This window comes from Lacerta agilis, chromosome 4 (assembly GCF_009819535.1).
Source record: "Lacerta agilis isolate rLacAgi1 chromosome 4, rLacAgi1.pri, whole genome shotgun sequence".
Lineage (NCBI taxonomy): Eukaryota > Metazoa > Chordata > Lepidosauria > Squamata > Lacertidae > Lacerta > Lacerta agilis.
In genome coordinates, this window is record NC_046315.1 from 12,296,397 (window position 1) to 12,313,685 (window position 17,289).

Here is a 17,289-nt window from a genome sequence, read left to right on the forward strand (position 1 = left end):
TAGGGCTACTTAAAAAAAATCTGCTTAGCTACAGCTACAACTCCCAACACTACTTCATTATTAGATAACTTTTTTTAAAAAAAAGTTTATTCAAATCATATTGTTTTCATGAGCAATTTTATTTTAACAGTTTTATTTTACGTATAAACCTTGTAGTGGGAAATCTTGAAACATATTCCATGTATTTTATTGGCTAAATGACAGCTATGACAGGTATACTGTTGCAGTTTTTAGAAATATATCTAAAGTAATAAAAAATGACAAATCGGAAAATTTTATCATTTTTGTGTACAATTAAATACTGATTTGAATTATTATTTTTTAAAAAAATCAAGTCTTATTTAGAAGCTATTTCATAAACCCTAAGCCCAGAAATTTACTTCAGAGAAATTCTATTTGTTTTTATTTAAAAAAAAATGTTTACTGTTGGAATTATTGTATGTACAAGATTACAGGGTTTCTCATTCCTATACCCCACCCACAGCCACCCTGGTGCTACGTAAACTACAAAGGTTTGTGAGAAACCAGCATTTGAGATCAAAATGTGTCCTAGCAGATTTTAAAACATTCCAGTTGAAGTAAAGAATTATTTTGCATGAAAAACAAAATGCATGAAATGCTTCTCTTTCACCTCTCCACAGAAAAACAAACAAACAACAATTTCATTCTCCCATTCAAATGCTTTTAATGTAAAACTGCATGTATGAGAAATCCAGTTTGTTAAAAAGATAAGACAAAAATGAGATAGGAAGCTTCATAGCCCACCTTTCTTCTTGACCGGCATTCTCGCTGTTATTTCTGGCACTGGACGCAAACACTTATTTACCGGTATGAACAGTGTCCCGCTGGGATTGACTTGTAAGGTCAGAAGTCTGCCATCCAATTCAAAACACACAGTTCAGCTTTGGAACAGAGCTCTACATCTTCATCTCCCAGAATGTCACTCACAGTTTTTGTCCAGTTAAAAACTTCCAACACAACCCATGGAAACAGCAAGGAAGAAAAAAGTTTAAGAGAATTTTTGCCAGAGCACTTGTCAAAATCTGTAAAATATTTCCCAATCTATAAAAATATACAAGAGAAAACACTCGTCAGCCTACAAAATTGTATAAGATTCTCTCTTATGACAGCATAGGGGCTTTTTTTTTTTTAAAGAAGTTAAGTGAATGTAGGAAATACAATTAAGGCACAGTCCAAGTCTTGGCAGTCCAAATGATCCACTTCAAAACATTCCAGCATCACCCAAGTTTAAAACCAGTACTCAAATAATCCAAATAAATGTCCGAGGAAGACAGAAGAGCTTGAAAGGGACCTTTTTTGCTGCAATCACAGGTGACTTTTGCCAGTTAGCTACAGCACTGGATGCACACAATGGTCTTCTGCGTATTAGGAGAGGAAAAAAACCTCCCAGGTTTCATTCGGTTACCAAACAGCAGTCACTTTCATTTTTATTTTCTCCACCCAGCCTTCTGGCCTTTAATGTCCCTCTGATCTTTGCTTGTATTAAGCCCAAGAGGATTGAAAGCAATCCCTCAGCATGGAATTATTAAAGTGACAGTGCTATTCACAGGGCAGGCTGGTGGAGCAGACTGTTGTGCACAGGAGTCATTGACTGCTTGCCATTTCACTCTTTGCTCAGCAGCAGCTGCCTAATGAGAGAGGAGCAAAGTTGTAGCAGAGCTTCTCCAAATGTTATGCAGAGATGTTGGAATATTAACAGAGCAGGCCATGAAGTCAGTCGGAAGTTCTCCCGTTTGCTGGTGCAGCTGGCTGGCTGGCCTCACCATAACCTCCTATTTTCCTTCTTTTTTTTCCCTGCAAAGGGAAAAAAATGCAATGACAATTGTTCCCTTCCAAAACATTGAAAATGAAGGATTAAGGGGGGGAATTAGTCTCCAAATATTACACTTTAAACATGTGAAGCACAATGGTACATCTTACACGTAACCCTGCACTGCATCTTCAAAGGGTGAAAATAGTGCAACGGGGTTATTTTCCACAGCTTTTGAATTGCTTTCAAGCAGACTCACATCTTCCTATCATTTTCCTATCACTTAACAGATATTTGTTTCCCAATAATAAGACCTATTCTTATATTCTGATAGTTTGGCTCTTTATAACTGAAACTGCGGCCAAACTGCGTGAGGCAGTGAAGGATAGGCGTGCCTGGCGTGCTCTGGTCCATGGGGTCACGAAGAGTCGGACACGACTGAACGACTGAACAACAACAACAACAACAACAACTGAAATGAAAGGTTGGCTTAAGAGGAAGAGAACTTCAAACTGCACAAAAAATGTTTGTGGGAAGAACATTGGGGTGAACATTAAGAGGAACAAAGGAGGAGAAAAGTGTGAATTTAGATTAAAGTTTTAGAGGCATCTGCTAAATGGGGTAGTGGTAAAGAGCATCCATCAAATATGGATTCTGAGGGACTAGTGCTCAAGAAAAATCTTTAAAGTTAGTGGGAGAGATTGGCAAATCCTAGTGTACAGTGCAGCAATGGAAGGATTAGAGTAATAAACTAAGTGCAGACATTTAAAGTAGCCTAGTATTTAACCACTTGCCTGGTAGGTGACCAGGAATTCCATGCAGGTGAGTTAGCTGGCTGCTGGAAGAGGGACTGATTGCTTCATCCCTCCCCCACCAGCCCATTTCCACCCCAACCCCCCCCCCACGAGACTTAACAGCACATAACATATTTCCATGATAGCTGTGAAGGAGGGGGCACAGGCAGTACTACAAGCTAGTAAAACTTTTTTCAGGCCAGTAACATTTGGGGGTTTGAAGAAGGCTGTTTAGAAGAAGTGGACAGCTTGGTTTCAAGTGAAATTCTGTGCAAGCTGGGAAGAGGTGACTGATGGGGTGTGGCAAGAGTAGAGTCAAAGTCCATATGAAAGCTGAACTTGAGAAGGAAAACATAAAGGAAATAGGAATTGAGAACACTGTCCATTAAAAAAGCAGGGAAGTAATCAGGGTTTAGGAAGCAGAAAATGTTAAGAGGGGGATATAAAGGTAGCAGAAGGCAGAATCAGAGCTAGCAGAAGAGGATGAATGAGAGTGACTGGGACAAGTCACTAGTTGATAGCATTCTGAAAATTAGGATTCAGAGTTGTGGAGAATAGGGTAGAGATCATAGCTGTCAACTTTTCCCTTTTCTTGCGAGGAATCCTATTCGGAATAAGGGAATTTCCCTTTTTAAAAAAGGGGGAAAGTTGACAGCTATGGTAGAGAAGCATGTGAAGAAGAGTGTGCAAGGAGCTGAGTCAGTGAAGGACCAAAGATCAGGAAGCAAGCTGAACAGAATGCTACTTGTGAAACAGTGTAGTATAGGAAGTTGACTGTAGCAACAGAAGAGAGTCACACAATGAAGTTGGGTTGCAGCTGTAGCTGTAAAATAGCAGCAGATGTGCATGCAAGTGGGTTGGTGTGTATCATTCTAAGAGAACACCTAGGCAGATATTAAACCATTGGGGTTCTCAGCATAGGAGCAGGGTTGAGGAACTAGACCAGCATTAAGAAAGTAGTTGGATAATTGTGTGAAAAAGCGCAAGGGTGTAATAAAGATGCATTATGTATTTGATGTGGAATAGCTGTGTAGAGAATTGTGTAGAGAAGGAATACAAAGATAGGGTTAGAAGGGCACATGCATTCAGGCAGAGAGGGCAATGCTGGATTTGATGACTACATGAAGACCTGGGTCCTTGAGTGACGAGGAGAATCATCAGATATGCAAGCCTGAAGGGGACTGTCACTGTTGTAGAAAAATGGAAGGTTTGAGAATGTGGGAAAAGGGATCAGTGGCCAAGGAGACTGAATGCAGGAGCAGAGGGCTACATGAAGCAGTACTGTGTGTTTCCACAGAGCGAAGGGACATGAAAGGATTAGATAAGTGGGTCATGTACAAGGATCTGAAGGGATATTGGATAAACAGAGTATAAAGGCAAGATGTGCCCAATGGTGTGAGGTTGCAAAAAAAAAAAAAGTTATATAGGAAACATAGCAACTGTATCAGTATAACTACAAGGGTTGTGGGAAGAAGCTGAGTGGTTGTGAAGGACAACATGAAACAGTATGAAATGTACACAACTGGCCAAAGTGGGAATCAGGGAAATATTTTTAAAAAAGCATCAGAAACACAGGTGAGAGACAGAGGTACCGGTAGGTGTTGCAAGAAGTGATAGTTAACTGCATGCATACAAAGGGAATTTAAACTGATATAGTATAAAGGTCTGCAGATGCCAGACCCCTAATGTTGCCATCTGCCTCTTTCCTTCAGCTGCAAAAGCAGAGTGTGGAGGGAGTGGCTGCTGTTAGCAGCAAGGTATGAGCCAGCAAGGTGGACTGCGAAAAGAGCTAGTGACAGGGCAGAAAACCCATAAGAAGATGGGATGGACTGGGACAAGTGCAGCGTCCGAAACTCCCACTGCTGTAGGCAAGTTTTGCAACAGGGAATTTCATTAATGCGAACAGTTTCTGAACTCTGGGTGCAGTATTGTGCCTAAGATTTCAAATTAAAACTGCCACTGCTGGAAGAAAAGGAGGATCTTTTTCTGCCTCCCAACTTCCAACCACTCTCTGAAGAATGGTGAAGGGACTCACATAAGAATATTAGAGGGATGGACAGGGGGGATATGGCTTTGGGGGAGGGTTGTTTGTTTTTTTGGCAGTCTTCAGATGAGGACTAGACCATGAATATGAATAAATGAATATAAGATTTTAGCTGCAGTTCAGCTTTGTATTTTTATATAAAAAGTGTGCCTACACACTCTGTTGCGGCACCCATAACCTGGGTTTCAGGTGTCATTTAGCTTGCATATCTCAGTTTCTAACACTGCACCAGTGGCCAGGCAAGATTCACCATGCATGGGGTGATGCTAGGAGGTAAATGAAGTGAGCAGGGTCAGTAACTGCTGCTGGGGCTGGTGATCAATTTACAAGGCAGACTAGTGCTGGGGAAGGTCAGCAAGGCAGAGAGAGTGTACTAATGGTGGCAGAGAGTGGGGAAAACAGAGGCAGGGCCTGATGCAAGTTTTTTGGGGGTGGGGGAAGAGACCAATATAAAGTGGCCAGAAACTGAGGAGAAGAGAAGACAATTCCACCGGGGCAGTTAGTTAACCTTTGACTCTATAGCCTCAACCAACCATATTTACATGGTGGTATGATGTGGGTGGTGCTGTGGTCTAAACCACTGAGCCTTGGAAACCTTGGAAGGTTGGTGGTTCAAATCCCCGCGACGGGGTGAGCTCCTGTTGCTTGGTCCCTGCTCCTGCTAACCTAGCAGTTCGAAAGCACGTCAAAAGTGCAAATAGATAAATAGGTACCGCTCCGGTGGGAAGGTAAATGGTGTTTCCGTGTGCTGCTCTGGTTTCGCCAGAAGCGGCTTAGTCATGCTGGCCACATGGCTCGGAAAAACTGTCTGCAGACAAACGCCGGCTCCCTCGGTCAGTAAAGCAAGATGAGCGCCGCAACTCCAGAGTCGTTCGCAATTGGACTTAACTGTCAGGGGTCCTTTACCTTTTTATGTACTACTTACAAGATGCATTAGTTAAGCCAGCCCTGCTGTGTTTGCTCCCCTTGTTCACTAAGGGGAGGGGGCTGGACATCTGTCCTGAAGTCCTCTCCTGACAGCACCAGTGGGAAAGACCCCAATGAGGCAGAGAAAAGTTGTGGGGAAGGGAACAAATAAATAAATAAATTAAAAGGGGAGATAATTTTGTTGTAAGGTGGGCTAATGGGGTGGTGGGCAGTATCGGGTTGCTTTTAACATGGGTGCTTGGGATAGGAGTGGTGGGGAAAGGGCGAGGGAGGGAGGGAGGGAGGGAGGGAGGCTTGTGATGGGGGGGGGAGCCCGGGTGGTCCCACAAGCAAGAAGCACCCCTTGCCTGACAGGAGCAAGCATGGGGCTGCTGGAATGTGGGAAGCCCCACCTCCTCCACACACACACACCCCAATTCACACAAATCTCTGTCCAGCAAGGGCTGCCCTGTATGACCAAGACACCCACTTGCAATCATAGAATTTGTAGAGTTGGAAAGGGACCCCAGGGGTCATCCAGTCCAACCCCATGCCACGCAGGAATCTCAACACACCGTCCTCCATCCGACCATCCCAGGCTGTGCTTTGCTTTGGAAATGAGAGCCATACTGGGCAACCTGAGTGTCGTCGCCCCCCATAAATTAATGGGATCAGTTCTGGAGCCCCGTTCGTAACCCGTGACGTGCACAACCTGAAGCGCCGTATTTGCACATGTGCGTGATGTGATTTGGCACTTCTGTGCATGCGCATGACGCCAACCGCCGAACCCAGAAGTAACGCGTTCCGTTATTTCCGGGTTCGGCGCGTTTGGAACCAGTGTTGTACGCATCCTGAAGCATTCATAACCAGAGGCACGACTGTATTTGGACTCCAGAGACTCATGTGAAAGGTTGTGATGGGGGTAAACCCCATATACATATTCACACGAACATACACTCCTGTCTGGCATGGGATGCCCTGAGTGACCCCATAAGAGCCACAATTGGGATCCTGAGTAACCCTCCCGCCCTACATGTTGCTGGACTCCAGGGACTCGTGGGGTGGCTTGTGATGATTTTCTGGGTGGCAAACACATGCATGCACACATACACCCCTGTCTGTGACCCCCCCACCCTCCCCTCCTAAGAGCCAGTGAGGAACCTGTGTGCCCTCCCCCCCCCCAAGAAAACCCACCCCCGTCGTCGTCGTTGTTGTGGCTCCCGTCTCCCATCAGCCCCCGCGGCGGGCGGCCAACCCCCTCAGGTAACTGGCGCGAGTTACCTGGCCGGGCGGCCACAGGTTCCCACCCGGACCCCGCCGAAGCCGCCTTCGCCCCACCTGCTGCCCCTCCTCGCCGCCGCCTTCGCCTGGGTCGCCTTATGGCCGCGCGGGCTGCTGCGCCCCCATCAGGGGCTCCTCTGTGAGGGAGGCGGCCTGCTCGCTGCTGCTCCTCTTCCGCCGCTGCTGCCGCCGCCTCAGCCGCGTTTCCATGGAGCGGCCGTTACCGCGCCCGCCGCCGCCGCTCCTCCTCCATCTCCCGCCCTCCCTCCGTCCCTCCCTTAGCAACGCGGGCGGGGGGCCCCTCCCTGCCCAGCGTGCGGAACGACGGGCCGCTCGGCAAATCCGGAGGAAGGCCCCTCCCCCGGCCTCGCGAGCAGGCAAAGGGCCAATCAGTGCCTAGCCGAGGGGACGTCACGTGATCTCCCAAGATGGCGGCCCCCGCGGGAAGGGCGTGTGTCTGGCCAGTGCGGTAGGCGAGAGTCGCCTTTAAAAAAAAACAAAAAACAGAGGCGGTCGCCGCGCCAGCGGCGGAATAATTTTTTTTTAACGGTTTGCAGAGCTCTAGGGCTCGAGGTAAGTTTTTCCCGGCGGGTATGTTTTATGCATGGAGGAAGTGGCGCTCAAGGTCGCGGTGCACGTCAAATGTGGGGAAGACTATGGAGTATGGTGGGTTTGAGGTTACGGGGTGGGGGCAGGGGCGAAACTAGGCTCTATTTCACCCGGGTCAATAACGCAGCTTGGCACAGACACCCTATGCATTTCCGTACGCACACGCACAGGCTGGGAGCCTCAGTGGCGGCGGCGCCCCGGGGCAACTTCACCCGCCCCCAGTAGCCTACGGCTCTGGATGGGGCCTCCCTGAGGAGACTGTTTCCATTTAAAATTACAGCCATATTTCCGTGGGGCTTAAGTCCGTGCAGGCGTGTATAGAATTGCAGTCATTTATGGGTGTGGCTTTCCCCCTGCTTTGTGGTAAGTGAAAATTAGTACATAGTGAGCATAGTATGTTCTTTTTTATTTTTAATGTACTGTTGTTGGCAGTTGTAGACGGCCTCGGTCCAGTATACCTGAAGGAGCGTCTCCACCCCCATCATTCTACCCGGACACTGAGGTCCAGTGCCGAGGGCCTTCTGACAGTTCCTTCGCTGCGAGAAGCCAAGTTACAGGGAACAAGGCAGAGGGCCTTCTCGGTAGTGGCACCCGCCCTGTGGAACTCCCACCAGATGTCAAAGAGAAAAACTACGAGACTTGTAGAAGACATCTGAAAGCAGCCCTGTTTAGGGAAGCTTTTAATGATTAATAGATTATTGTATTTTAACATTCTGTGGAAGCCGCCCAGAGTGGCTTGGGAAACCCAGCCAGATGGGCGGGGTATAAATAAATTGTTATTATTATTATTAGTAGTAGTAGTAATAATAATATCTCCCATATCAGGTCTCTCCAGCCACAGCAGGTGCTGCAACCTTCCAACAGCTTGACTACACCCCGAAAGGCTCATCCCCGAGTCAGATGGATGACAGCAATATGTATAGCAGTTAACAGCAGTGACTGTTAATGAAATAAAAAGAAAATATCCAAATGTAATTGAGGGCAGGAGGGTTGATTACGTTTCTTTAGAAGAAATGTGAATTTAGGAATTTTTCTTAGCAGTACGTTGACATAATGCATGAGCTTGTAAAGGAAGGACTAAAGAAGTATGAGGACTGGCTCAATTCTTAACTGTTCCCATTTCCTGGAAAATGTGGCTCTCGGGGTGCAGTGTTAGAAACTGGGGTGGAAAATTTTGGAATTATTCGCTTGTACAGGCAACAACATATTTATGTGCATGCAGTTGGTATGCGACCATGCATGCGTAGATTGCAGTGACCCGGAAGGAGGCAGAAGGCATAGTGGGGTTATGCGCACTACACTCATGCTCAGTGACTTGGAACATAACCCCAGTGCGAATTGGGGATTGCCTGTATAGCTGAAAGCAACAGGATACAATTGAGGACTTAATACCTGCCCTCTAGCAACTCCATTGTGTGGGTCAGATTTAACCCTGAACTGTGTGCCAGATTACTTACTGTATCCCATCAAACCAAACTGGAACAATCTTACTAACCAAGCCAGTGTCAAATATACGTTAGATTAATGGACTTCTCCCATTTTTAATCTGATATAAGGAGTGGGGGCATGCATGCATACACAAATTGGGACTAAGGGAATTTATGCTTGGTGTCTTTGGGGGGGTTTTGTGTGTGTTAAGCGGCGCCGGTGGCCTGCTCCACGCAGGCAGCAGCGGCCTGCTCCATGCACAATAAATGGACCACCCGCTGCCTCCCCAGCAGCAGTCCACAGGCTACAGAGTCCCAGCGGTGTGCCCCGCCCCTATGGTTACAGTATTTGTTTCTATATTTAATTACTACATTCCATGTATAAGACAACCCATGGTTTTACACTTTAAAAAAATTGGGGGGGGGGAGCTCGTCTTCTACACGGAAAAATACAGTATTGTTTCTTGGACTATACTGCGTACAGCAGAATCCAATAGTTGACATAATGTGGGCATCTGCTGGCTTCTCTGTAAGTTTCACAAACCATTATGCCTGGGACATTACATATGTCCTTCTTTCAATCATATTGCTGGTGTGTCTGATGTACATACATACATACATGCATACTCATTTTTGTAATTGGCACAATTTTGTTTTCTTTCCCAGTGCTCCAGGGACTAAGATGGCAGGAGAGTTTATCGAACCTACTTCAGAAAAAAAAGTTCATATTGGAAGTAGAGACATATCCGAAATCCTGCAAGAAAGGTTTGAGCGGCTTTCAGCAGCAGATCAGTGAGTGACCTTCGCAAATTTAAAAATATTTTAAAGCGGGGTTTTTTTGCTGTTCCCATTTTCAAAGCATTGAAGAATTTGCCTTGTTGTACACGGTGCAAGTAGTTTGTGAAGAATGGAGCCCACGTGATACCGTGCAAAATACCGTCTCTGGTTTCCTGCATTCACAAAAGTAGGGAATGCTATTTTACCTGACTAGCAGGATTAGCAAGATAAACATTAAGGACAATGTTGGATGTTGAAACCAATGTGACCTGAAATGACACTTTTAGTGTTTTATTTACTTTGATTTTTAATTGCATCCTTTATCAAGACAGGTCCCAGGACTTCAGAAAATGTATTTAGTATTGTCAGTTGAAATAACTTAAGACCACACATTGCTTTTTATATATGACCCCATCATGTATAAAACATACAACCCTCTGCCATGTAGAAATGTAAAAACGTTTGTAAAACATTTCTCCAACAGCAAAATCTTCAAACCAGTTTTAAAGATCTGCTAGGTTTCTGGCCAGTGACTATATGGTTGTCCTTAGAAGCTGATGTGATGTAGGTATTTACTATGGTCCCTCCTGCTGCGCCTTCTATAGCTGCCTCAGAGTATTGTAAAAGGACAACTGTTCACTCTAAGCATAGACCTATGGATCTTATCCTATGGACACTTGATATAATTCTCCAATTAACAAGAGGGATTATAGCTCAATAGGTAGGATTGCAGTATTTTGTTGCAGCTGTGAAAATCATTGTCCCGTTTTAATACTGCAAGTGGGTGTATCTGTCAGCTCTAACAGGACACATCATCATACCGGTAGCACTCAGGGATATACCCCAAGAATATAGTATTTGTCTCGTTTCAAAAATGTGCTTCTTTGCACAGCACACAAGGATACAACTCTCCTAATACACCATGTTTAATAATAGCACAGCTATTAGCAACAGTTGAAATGTTTTCTTCCTTTTCTTCCACAGGAGTTTTTTTCAAAGTGGATCCGTGTTCCTTGCTTTAAATGGAGGTCTCTGCGGCTTAGTATCAAATAGCTTGTTTAGGCGTGTCCTGAATGTAACCCAAGCTCGTATCGTATCTGCTCTGCCCATGGCTGTTTTACCGTTCATTTCAACTGTGGTCGCTTATGAGTGTTTCATTAATCGGCCTTTAATGGAAGGTACGTTATCTGCATTCAAAGAGAACTGTAACCTTTGAAATGTCTGTGCTGGAAAGGATGTATTAGCCACACTGGCACCAGGTTACCTACTCACAAGACAAGAGGCTATTTGCATTACTCCTGAGATATGTAGGGTTATAGAAACTTGTTCCTTTAGCTCTTTGTATTGCTCTCCCTTCTTGAGAAAACAAAATGAGCTTAAGGTGCAGGTGAGGTGGGGGGGGGTGGCCCACCCACTTTTGACTTTGACCCCATCCACTGGTGGGATGCAAGTCCTCAGTTTCCCCTGAAGGAATGTGCCCTCCCAATGCAAAAAGGTTACCCACCCTGGTTATAAAATAATGGAAGAGTACCAGTTCTTTAAAACAATAATTCAGTGTGCCGTTTCAGCACCTTATCTGTAAGTTGGTGTTACTGTTGTTTCTATACTTTTCTGAAGCATCCCAGAAACTCACTATATAGATGTATGTAATTGTTTTTGGCATCCAACGTGGAGAGCCTTCTTGCATTCAGAAAGACTATCTTATTCCCCTTTGAGTGTAAACTGCAGGATAATGCTGTTAAAACTTCCAAATACTCAACCTTCCATCTTGCCGAGTTAGCAACGGTGATGATTCTGGATCATGTCACTGTCCATATTTTGGTGGAGAGTAGTCTATAGTGCTAGAACGTCCAATGCATTGGGTTCTCTTTTCAAGGCACACTTCTGTCTCTCTTGTGGCATATATTTAGGGAATCTCAGGAATATTTTGCAGCAGTACTTTTATGACATGTGCTATTGAAATCTGAGCAGCTTATCAGCCTAAGTCTAAATAAAATTAGGAAAGCAGATTTTAAGATGCTGTGATGCAAGCCTGCAGTAGGGATTCTGTCAATACATCAGTTAATTTTCATAATGCTATTTGTCTGCAAATTTAAGTCAGACTTAGAAGAGTTTTCCAGCTTATCTGTCTATTTCGTTCTCCAGGTGATTTAAACTGTGCAACTTGCGCCTGGATCAGAGGTGGTTTAATTGGAGGAGTAATAGGTTGCGTCTACCCTGCTGTCCTAGCTCTACCTTTGAATGCTGCTCTTGCATCAAGGTACGGTTTTAATCCTCTACGTCAGGCATGTCCAATAGGTAGATCGTGACCTACCGGTAGATCACTGGCTCCCCCCCAAAAGCTGAACTGTGGCTCCCCCCAAAAAAGCTCAACATTTTACCTCCTCCCTGAAAAAGCTCAACAACTTTGACCTGAACCCCAATAAAGGGGGTATTCACTGCCAGTTTTTATCTCTGAGTAGATCGCAGTCTCTTGGGAGTTGGCCACCCCTGCTCTATGTAAACTCAGCTCTTACATGTGCAGTTTTGGAAAATTCATTGCACTGCTGGCAGGGAACTGAGGGGGGTGCTACCAGTGTTGGGACCATGAGCTGTTAACCCTTATGTGGGAAATCCCTAGAATGGGATTTCAGTTTAAAACGCACACATTGTTTTTCCACACCAAACTTCAGTTTTCTAGGATTACCTAAACTGATTTCCAAGTATGGCATCCCCTCCACTATCCACTACTCACTTCAGACATCAATTGTCTGGGTTAATCTGCTTGAATCACAAGCACTTGCTATTGCTCTTTCATTCCCAACCACCACCTGAAAGGGAAATTTGAATAATGGACTAACAAACTGCTTGTAAAATAAATAGGTGTAACAAAGTCTGCATCATTAGCTTGTACCTAATGCAGTGTTTTCTGGCATCATGTAAATCGGTCCCCTTTCATGTGTTGTGGCTGCATTTAATTTAACACATCTTTTGTCCATATATAGAATTTGCTCAGTTTTTGCTTCACTTTTAGTACAATTATGAGGTAGTACACAGAAAGAGATGCAGTATCTAGTATACAATTTGGTAAGATTTGCACTAGCACCTATTTTGAAAGCCTAGTTTTAAGACAACTGACAAAGAGACTTGATTTACTTTCTTTGATAACTAAAGAGCGCTTGTAAACTGCTGCTCCATCAGAAATAACTTTCTTAATAAAGGCTGAATTTAACAGTAGCCTAGTGTTTGCAATTGTCAAGCTAATTCTTATTTCCACCCCACCCCAGGTATTTAACAACTCCCATGCCAGGCCAAGAAAACATGCTGCGCTACTGGATGATGGTTTGCAAACCAGTTTACAAAAAGATGAGGTTTGCTGCAATCCTTCAAATTGCATTTGGAGGATACCTGGCCTCAAAAAATCATGAAATATACATTAAAATGCTGCAGTTGCCCCAGCCTGAAGACCCTGAAGAAATAAAAGATAAAATTTGAATTTATGCAATATTACTTATTTGGTTTTTCTTTATCTAAATCAAACTGCTAGTGTTTTTGTTTTTTAAAGTAGCTCTTAGCATATTGAGCAAACCTTGGTACCTCATGGTGAAGGGTCAGTACTTTTGCCTGTGCTTTTTTTTTCTTTCTTTTTGGTATGGAGGATAGGTGGAAAGTAATACCCTGTAATAAAGGAGACCAGTATACTTTGAAGAAACCTTTGTGGTGACGGTGGACAGGTTTCCCTCTTGATCTCAGAATTGTAGAGTTGGAAGGGACCATGAGGATCATCTAGTCCAACCTCCTGCAATGCAGGGAATCCTACCATACGTAATACCATGGATGTGACCAGCTGATGTGTCTTGCTTTTACCCTTTTAAAAAAAGAGTAGCTTCCATTAACGGGTGGGAGAACATTGCATCAAGGCTACCTTCCAGGAAGATTTTCCAAGGATTGGCTGACAAAGCAGCAGCCTGCAGAGCACTGAAAAGCTCTGGGGTTTTATTTTTGAGATTGTAAGTTGTTTTAAACTGTTTTAAATACTCTATTGTGTTTTATTGTTGTAACCCACTTGGGCAGCATATAAGTAAATAAAGAACAACAAAATTCCCTAGAGCTCTTCAATGCCCTGCAGGTTGCTCAACTGACCATATTCCTCTAGAAGGGAAGGAAGAGATCTTGATTGTGCATTATTTAACACACAGTGTACAACAAGCTCCTGCTACCCTCCCTGTTGCACAGTCTTAAGTATTAGCAGATCTGGACAATTCCCATGATGGATGCCACTAGAATAAAAGAAAAACTGCTTGGCATTTATAATCCCCTATACTTGCAGTGGCCCGTGTTTGTTCTTGCTGACAGTTAATGTTTTAACCTATGTTGCTAAAATATTTTTTATTCAAGACAGTTCTCAACAATAAAATGTGTAAGGTAAGTATTTCTATTTCTTCATTATTCTCAATTCTCATCACAGCATAGGTTATGTGAATTAAATATCATTTTCTAGAACGCACCAGTTGGAACACATTACTCAAGGCAAAAGAACCACCCCTCTGTTTAAACAAATGCATTTGCCATTCTTATGGATCATGCTACTACAAAATCGCTATATATTCAAATGGTTTCTAATCAACTTTCAGAATGTGCTCCACAGAGAATGTGTATGTGTAGGGCAGCAGCATCTAAGCTATAAAATGACTGTCAGTCCTCACCCTGGTTTCATATGAGTTGCAAACTGGTCTTAATATGCTAGTAACTCTGGCTTGGCAGGGATTTTTCAAGTACCATATTTTTCGCTCCATGAGATGCACTTTTTCCTCCTAAAAAGTAGGGGGGAAAGTCTGTGCGTCTTATGAAGTGAATGCTGCGCAGAGGAGGGACAGCTGGGAGCTATGGCTCCCGTCCTTCCCTCCTCCGTGGCTCGCTTTGGGGCAGCAGGGCTGGGCAGGAGCCGCATGTAAGTAGCTCTTGCTCTGCTTGCTTTGCAGCGGGCCGGGAGGAGGGGCAGACAGGAGGCATGAATGGGGGGCAAGAAAAGCGAGAGCCGCGCAAAGCCTGTAACCTGCTCTGCTTGCTTTACTGCTCTGCTGGCAGCCTCCCCTTTCCCCTGAAGCCCCGGGAAGGTTTGGGAGCAGTGGGTCATTGTCCCGCTGTGTGTCATTGCCCCGCGCTCCTGGGCTGCACTTTGGGGGTGTGGGGATCCATGCTGCTGTGCCTGTGTGACGTTGCCTCGTGCTCCCAGGCTGCTCTCTTTGAGAGAGAGAAAAAAAGCCTCTGAAGCCTCCGTGGGACAGTGATCCCTGCAGAGGCTTGGGATGGAAGCTGTGCCCCGCCAACCATATGGCTGGTGCGCAGCTTCCCTCCCAGGCACCTACAGGGATTGCTCTCCTCCCGAGGAGGCTGTGATTCAGATTTTTTTTTTCTTGTTTTCCTGCTGTAAAAACTAGGTGCGTCTTATGGTGCAAAATCCAGAACCCAGCACCCAAAAAGTGAACTTACACCCTTGCGTAAACCACCTTGGGTTGAAGAAGCAAACCTGAACATTCCTTCTCATAATTTATGTCTAAATGGACACATGTTCAGTAATTTAAAGGTCTTTGCTTTTGTTTTTTTAACTGACATGGAGTATGTCCCCAACAAACCTTTTAGCAATTTTGGGAATTTCAAATTGGATACTAAAAGCCAGATGAACCTTGCCTAACATTTTGCAAGTAAATGTTTTGCTGCAGTCCAAAAATGTCAAAAGATTTCTATTTTTGGTTAACTGGTAGCAGATGGAAACAGTATTCATTTTGTTGGATGCCAATGTGAGACATGGCTCTCCACAATTACTTTGATGCCATCTGTCCAGGAAGTTATAGGGTGCAGAATAATTATTCCCCCCACGATACTACCAAGCTGTTAAAAAAGAAAAATAAACAATGAGATTAATTTGCAGTAGTAAGATGCACACACATTTACATCACATTTTCTACGTGAGATACTAAAAAATCCTTATTTTCCCAACGGTGGTATAGTGCAGGCCAAAAAAGAATGACAGTGTTCAAAAGCTGGTGTTATTTGAAGTCTTATTTCCTATCAGCTTCTACCTGATACTAAGACAAGTCAACCACTGGTAATACAGTGGTACCTCTGGTTTCGAACTTAATTCGTTCCGGAGGTCTGTTCTTAAGCTGAAATGGTTCTTATCCCGAGGCGCACATTCGCTAATGGGGCTTCCCGCTCCGTTCACATCCTGGGGCAAAGTTCACAGCCAGGAGCAGCTACTTCCGGGTTAGTGGAGCCCATAACCAGAGGTACCACTGTATTAAGATAAAATTTGAGCTGCGGTTGCACACGAAACGGCAAAACCTGGAAAAATACGGGTTTGCCGAAGGATACACAACCAGAGGTGTGCATATCCAGAGGTACCACTGTACAGTGGTACCTCCAGTTACGAACGGGATCCGTTCTAGAGGCTCGGGTGTATCCCAAAAATTTCATAACCGAGGACCGCTTCTGCGCATGGTGCCACAGAACGCTTCTGCACACGCGTGAGCAGCAAACTCACTTCCGCGTTTGCAACCCAAAGTATATGTTACCCAAAGGTCCACTGTATTTCCTTCTTGGGAAATCTGCTTTGCATGCAGATTCCTAGCTTCACTTTTCAGCATATCAATGAAGAGATGTGAACAATCCAGGTCTAAAACCTGTCTGGCAATGTTGACAATACTGAGCTAGATGGACCAAAGGCCTCAATCAGTGTTAAATCACTTTCCTGTGTCCCATAAACTGATTCAGCACAACATTATTCAAGTTCTAGGCAAAAAACTTTAAATCATGCTTCACATAGTATTTTGCTGGTTTTGCCTCTTGAAGAGACTGCATGCTTCTGATTATAGTCTGAATTGTAATTTATTATTTAAGCAATACCTAGTTGTTTAAGTGCTTTATTCATTCAACATTCCAAACAAGGTGACAACATTTTCTGACTATCTGGCCAGAAGGCTCTAACAGAAGGTACCACTAGTGGTGCAATTATTACTTTTTATAGTAAGGGCCATGCCAGATAATCATTTTAACACTTCCCCTCACGACAAGAGGAATTAAGATTTCAATACTTTCCTTCAGCAGAGTCTTAAAAATTTAGTTAATACAGTATCCAAGAACATATTTAAAAACAGTGTTAAACTCAAGGTGTTTACAGACCCAATCACTGCTGTTTTGTTTTAAGCTGGAAGTGGAATGGCAACTATGTTTCCAGAGTCAGATAGATAAGATACAAATGGTAATGAATAGGGGGGATCTACGAATTAGCTGTCTGGAAAGCTAATTTGTAGATAGGAGCCACTGACATCAAAGAGGGAGATGGCTGGAGCAAAGTCTGTTCAGGCCCTCATCAGTCTGCATTAACATCCCAAGAAATTGCTCTACTGTGGGGTAGGGTGGGGTTGGGTTTTCTGAGCTCTAACAAACATACTCTAAACAAAAAACTTGAGGACATTTTGCTTATGCCACCAATAGCTCCTTGGAGAAAAGGTGGATGAGTAGATGAGCCTATTCAACTTTATGGCAGAGCACCAATTGGGCCATACACTAGTCTTGTTGCAAACAGAATTATTTTATCACAGACTTGCTCTCAATAATTTATTCTTAGAAAAAGAGGACAGCCAACAAAAGCTGGTTAACCAGCTCCCAGTGCAATCGTAACATATTCCCAGCACAGCA

At 44.2% G+C, this 17,289-nt stretch overlaps 2 protein-coding genes across 2 annotated transcripts in view; one reads left to right on the top strand and one right to left on the bottom strand.

Moving 5' to 3' along the window:
• Window positions 1-1,806, bottom strand: part of DLG2 (discs large MAGUK scaffold protein 2) — an 834,734-nt gene extending 832,928 nt beyond the window's left edge. The window contains exon 1 of the mRNA XM_033146043.1: window positions 766-1,806. Coding sequence (XP_033001934.1) covers window positions 766-784 — 19 coding nt within the window. The 5' untranslated portion in view covers window positions 785-1,806. The remainder of the gene's footprint in view (window positions 1-765) is intronic.
• Window positions 1,807-7,323: 5,517 nt separating this feature from the next.
• Window positions 7,324-13,088, top strand: LOC117045214 (transmembrane protein 126A-like). Its single transcript, XM_033146070.1, has 5 exons — window positions 7,324-7,369; window positions 9,499-9,624; window positions 10,594-10,787; window positions 11,755-11,869; window positions 12,876-13,088. The coding sequence occupies exons 2-5, from the start codon at window positions 9,515-9,517 to the stop codon at window positions 13,081-13,083; spliced, it is 627 nt and encodes a 208-aa protein (XP_033001961.1). The 5' UTR covers window positions 7,324-7,369; window positions 9,499-9,514; the 3' UTR covers window positions 13,084-13,088.
• Window positions 13,089-17,289: the final 4,201 nt, after the last annotated feature.

Bases quoted from the DNA above. Each gene is read 5' to 3' on its own strand.
- LOC117045214 (XM_033146070.1), top strand. From the start codon at position 9,515: ATGGCAGGAGAGTTTATCGAACCTACTTCAGAAAAAAAAGTTCATATT. The intron at 9,625-10,593 runs GTGAGTGACCTT...TTTCTTCCACAG, and splicing joins CGGCTTTCAGCAGCAGATCA to GAGTTTTTTTCAAAGTGGAT. The intron at 10,788-11,754 runs GTACGTTATCTG...TTCGTTCTCCAG, and splicing joins TAATCGGCCTTTAATGGAAG to GTGATTTAAACTGTGCAACT.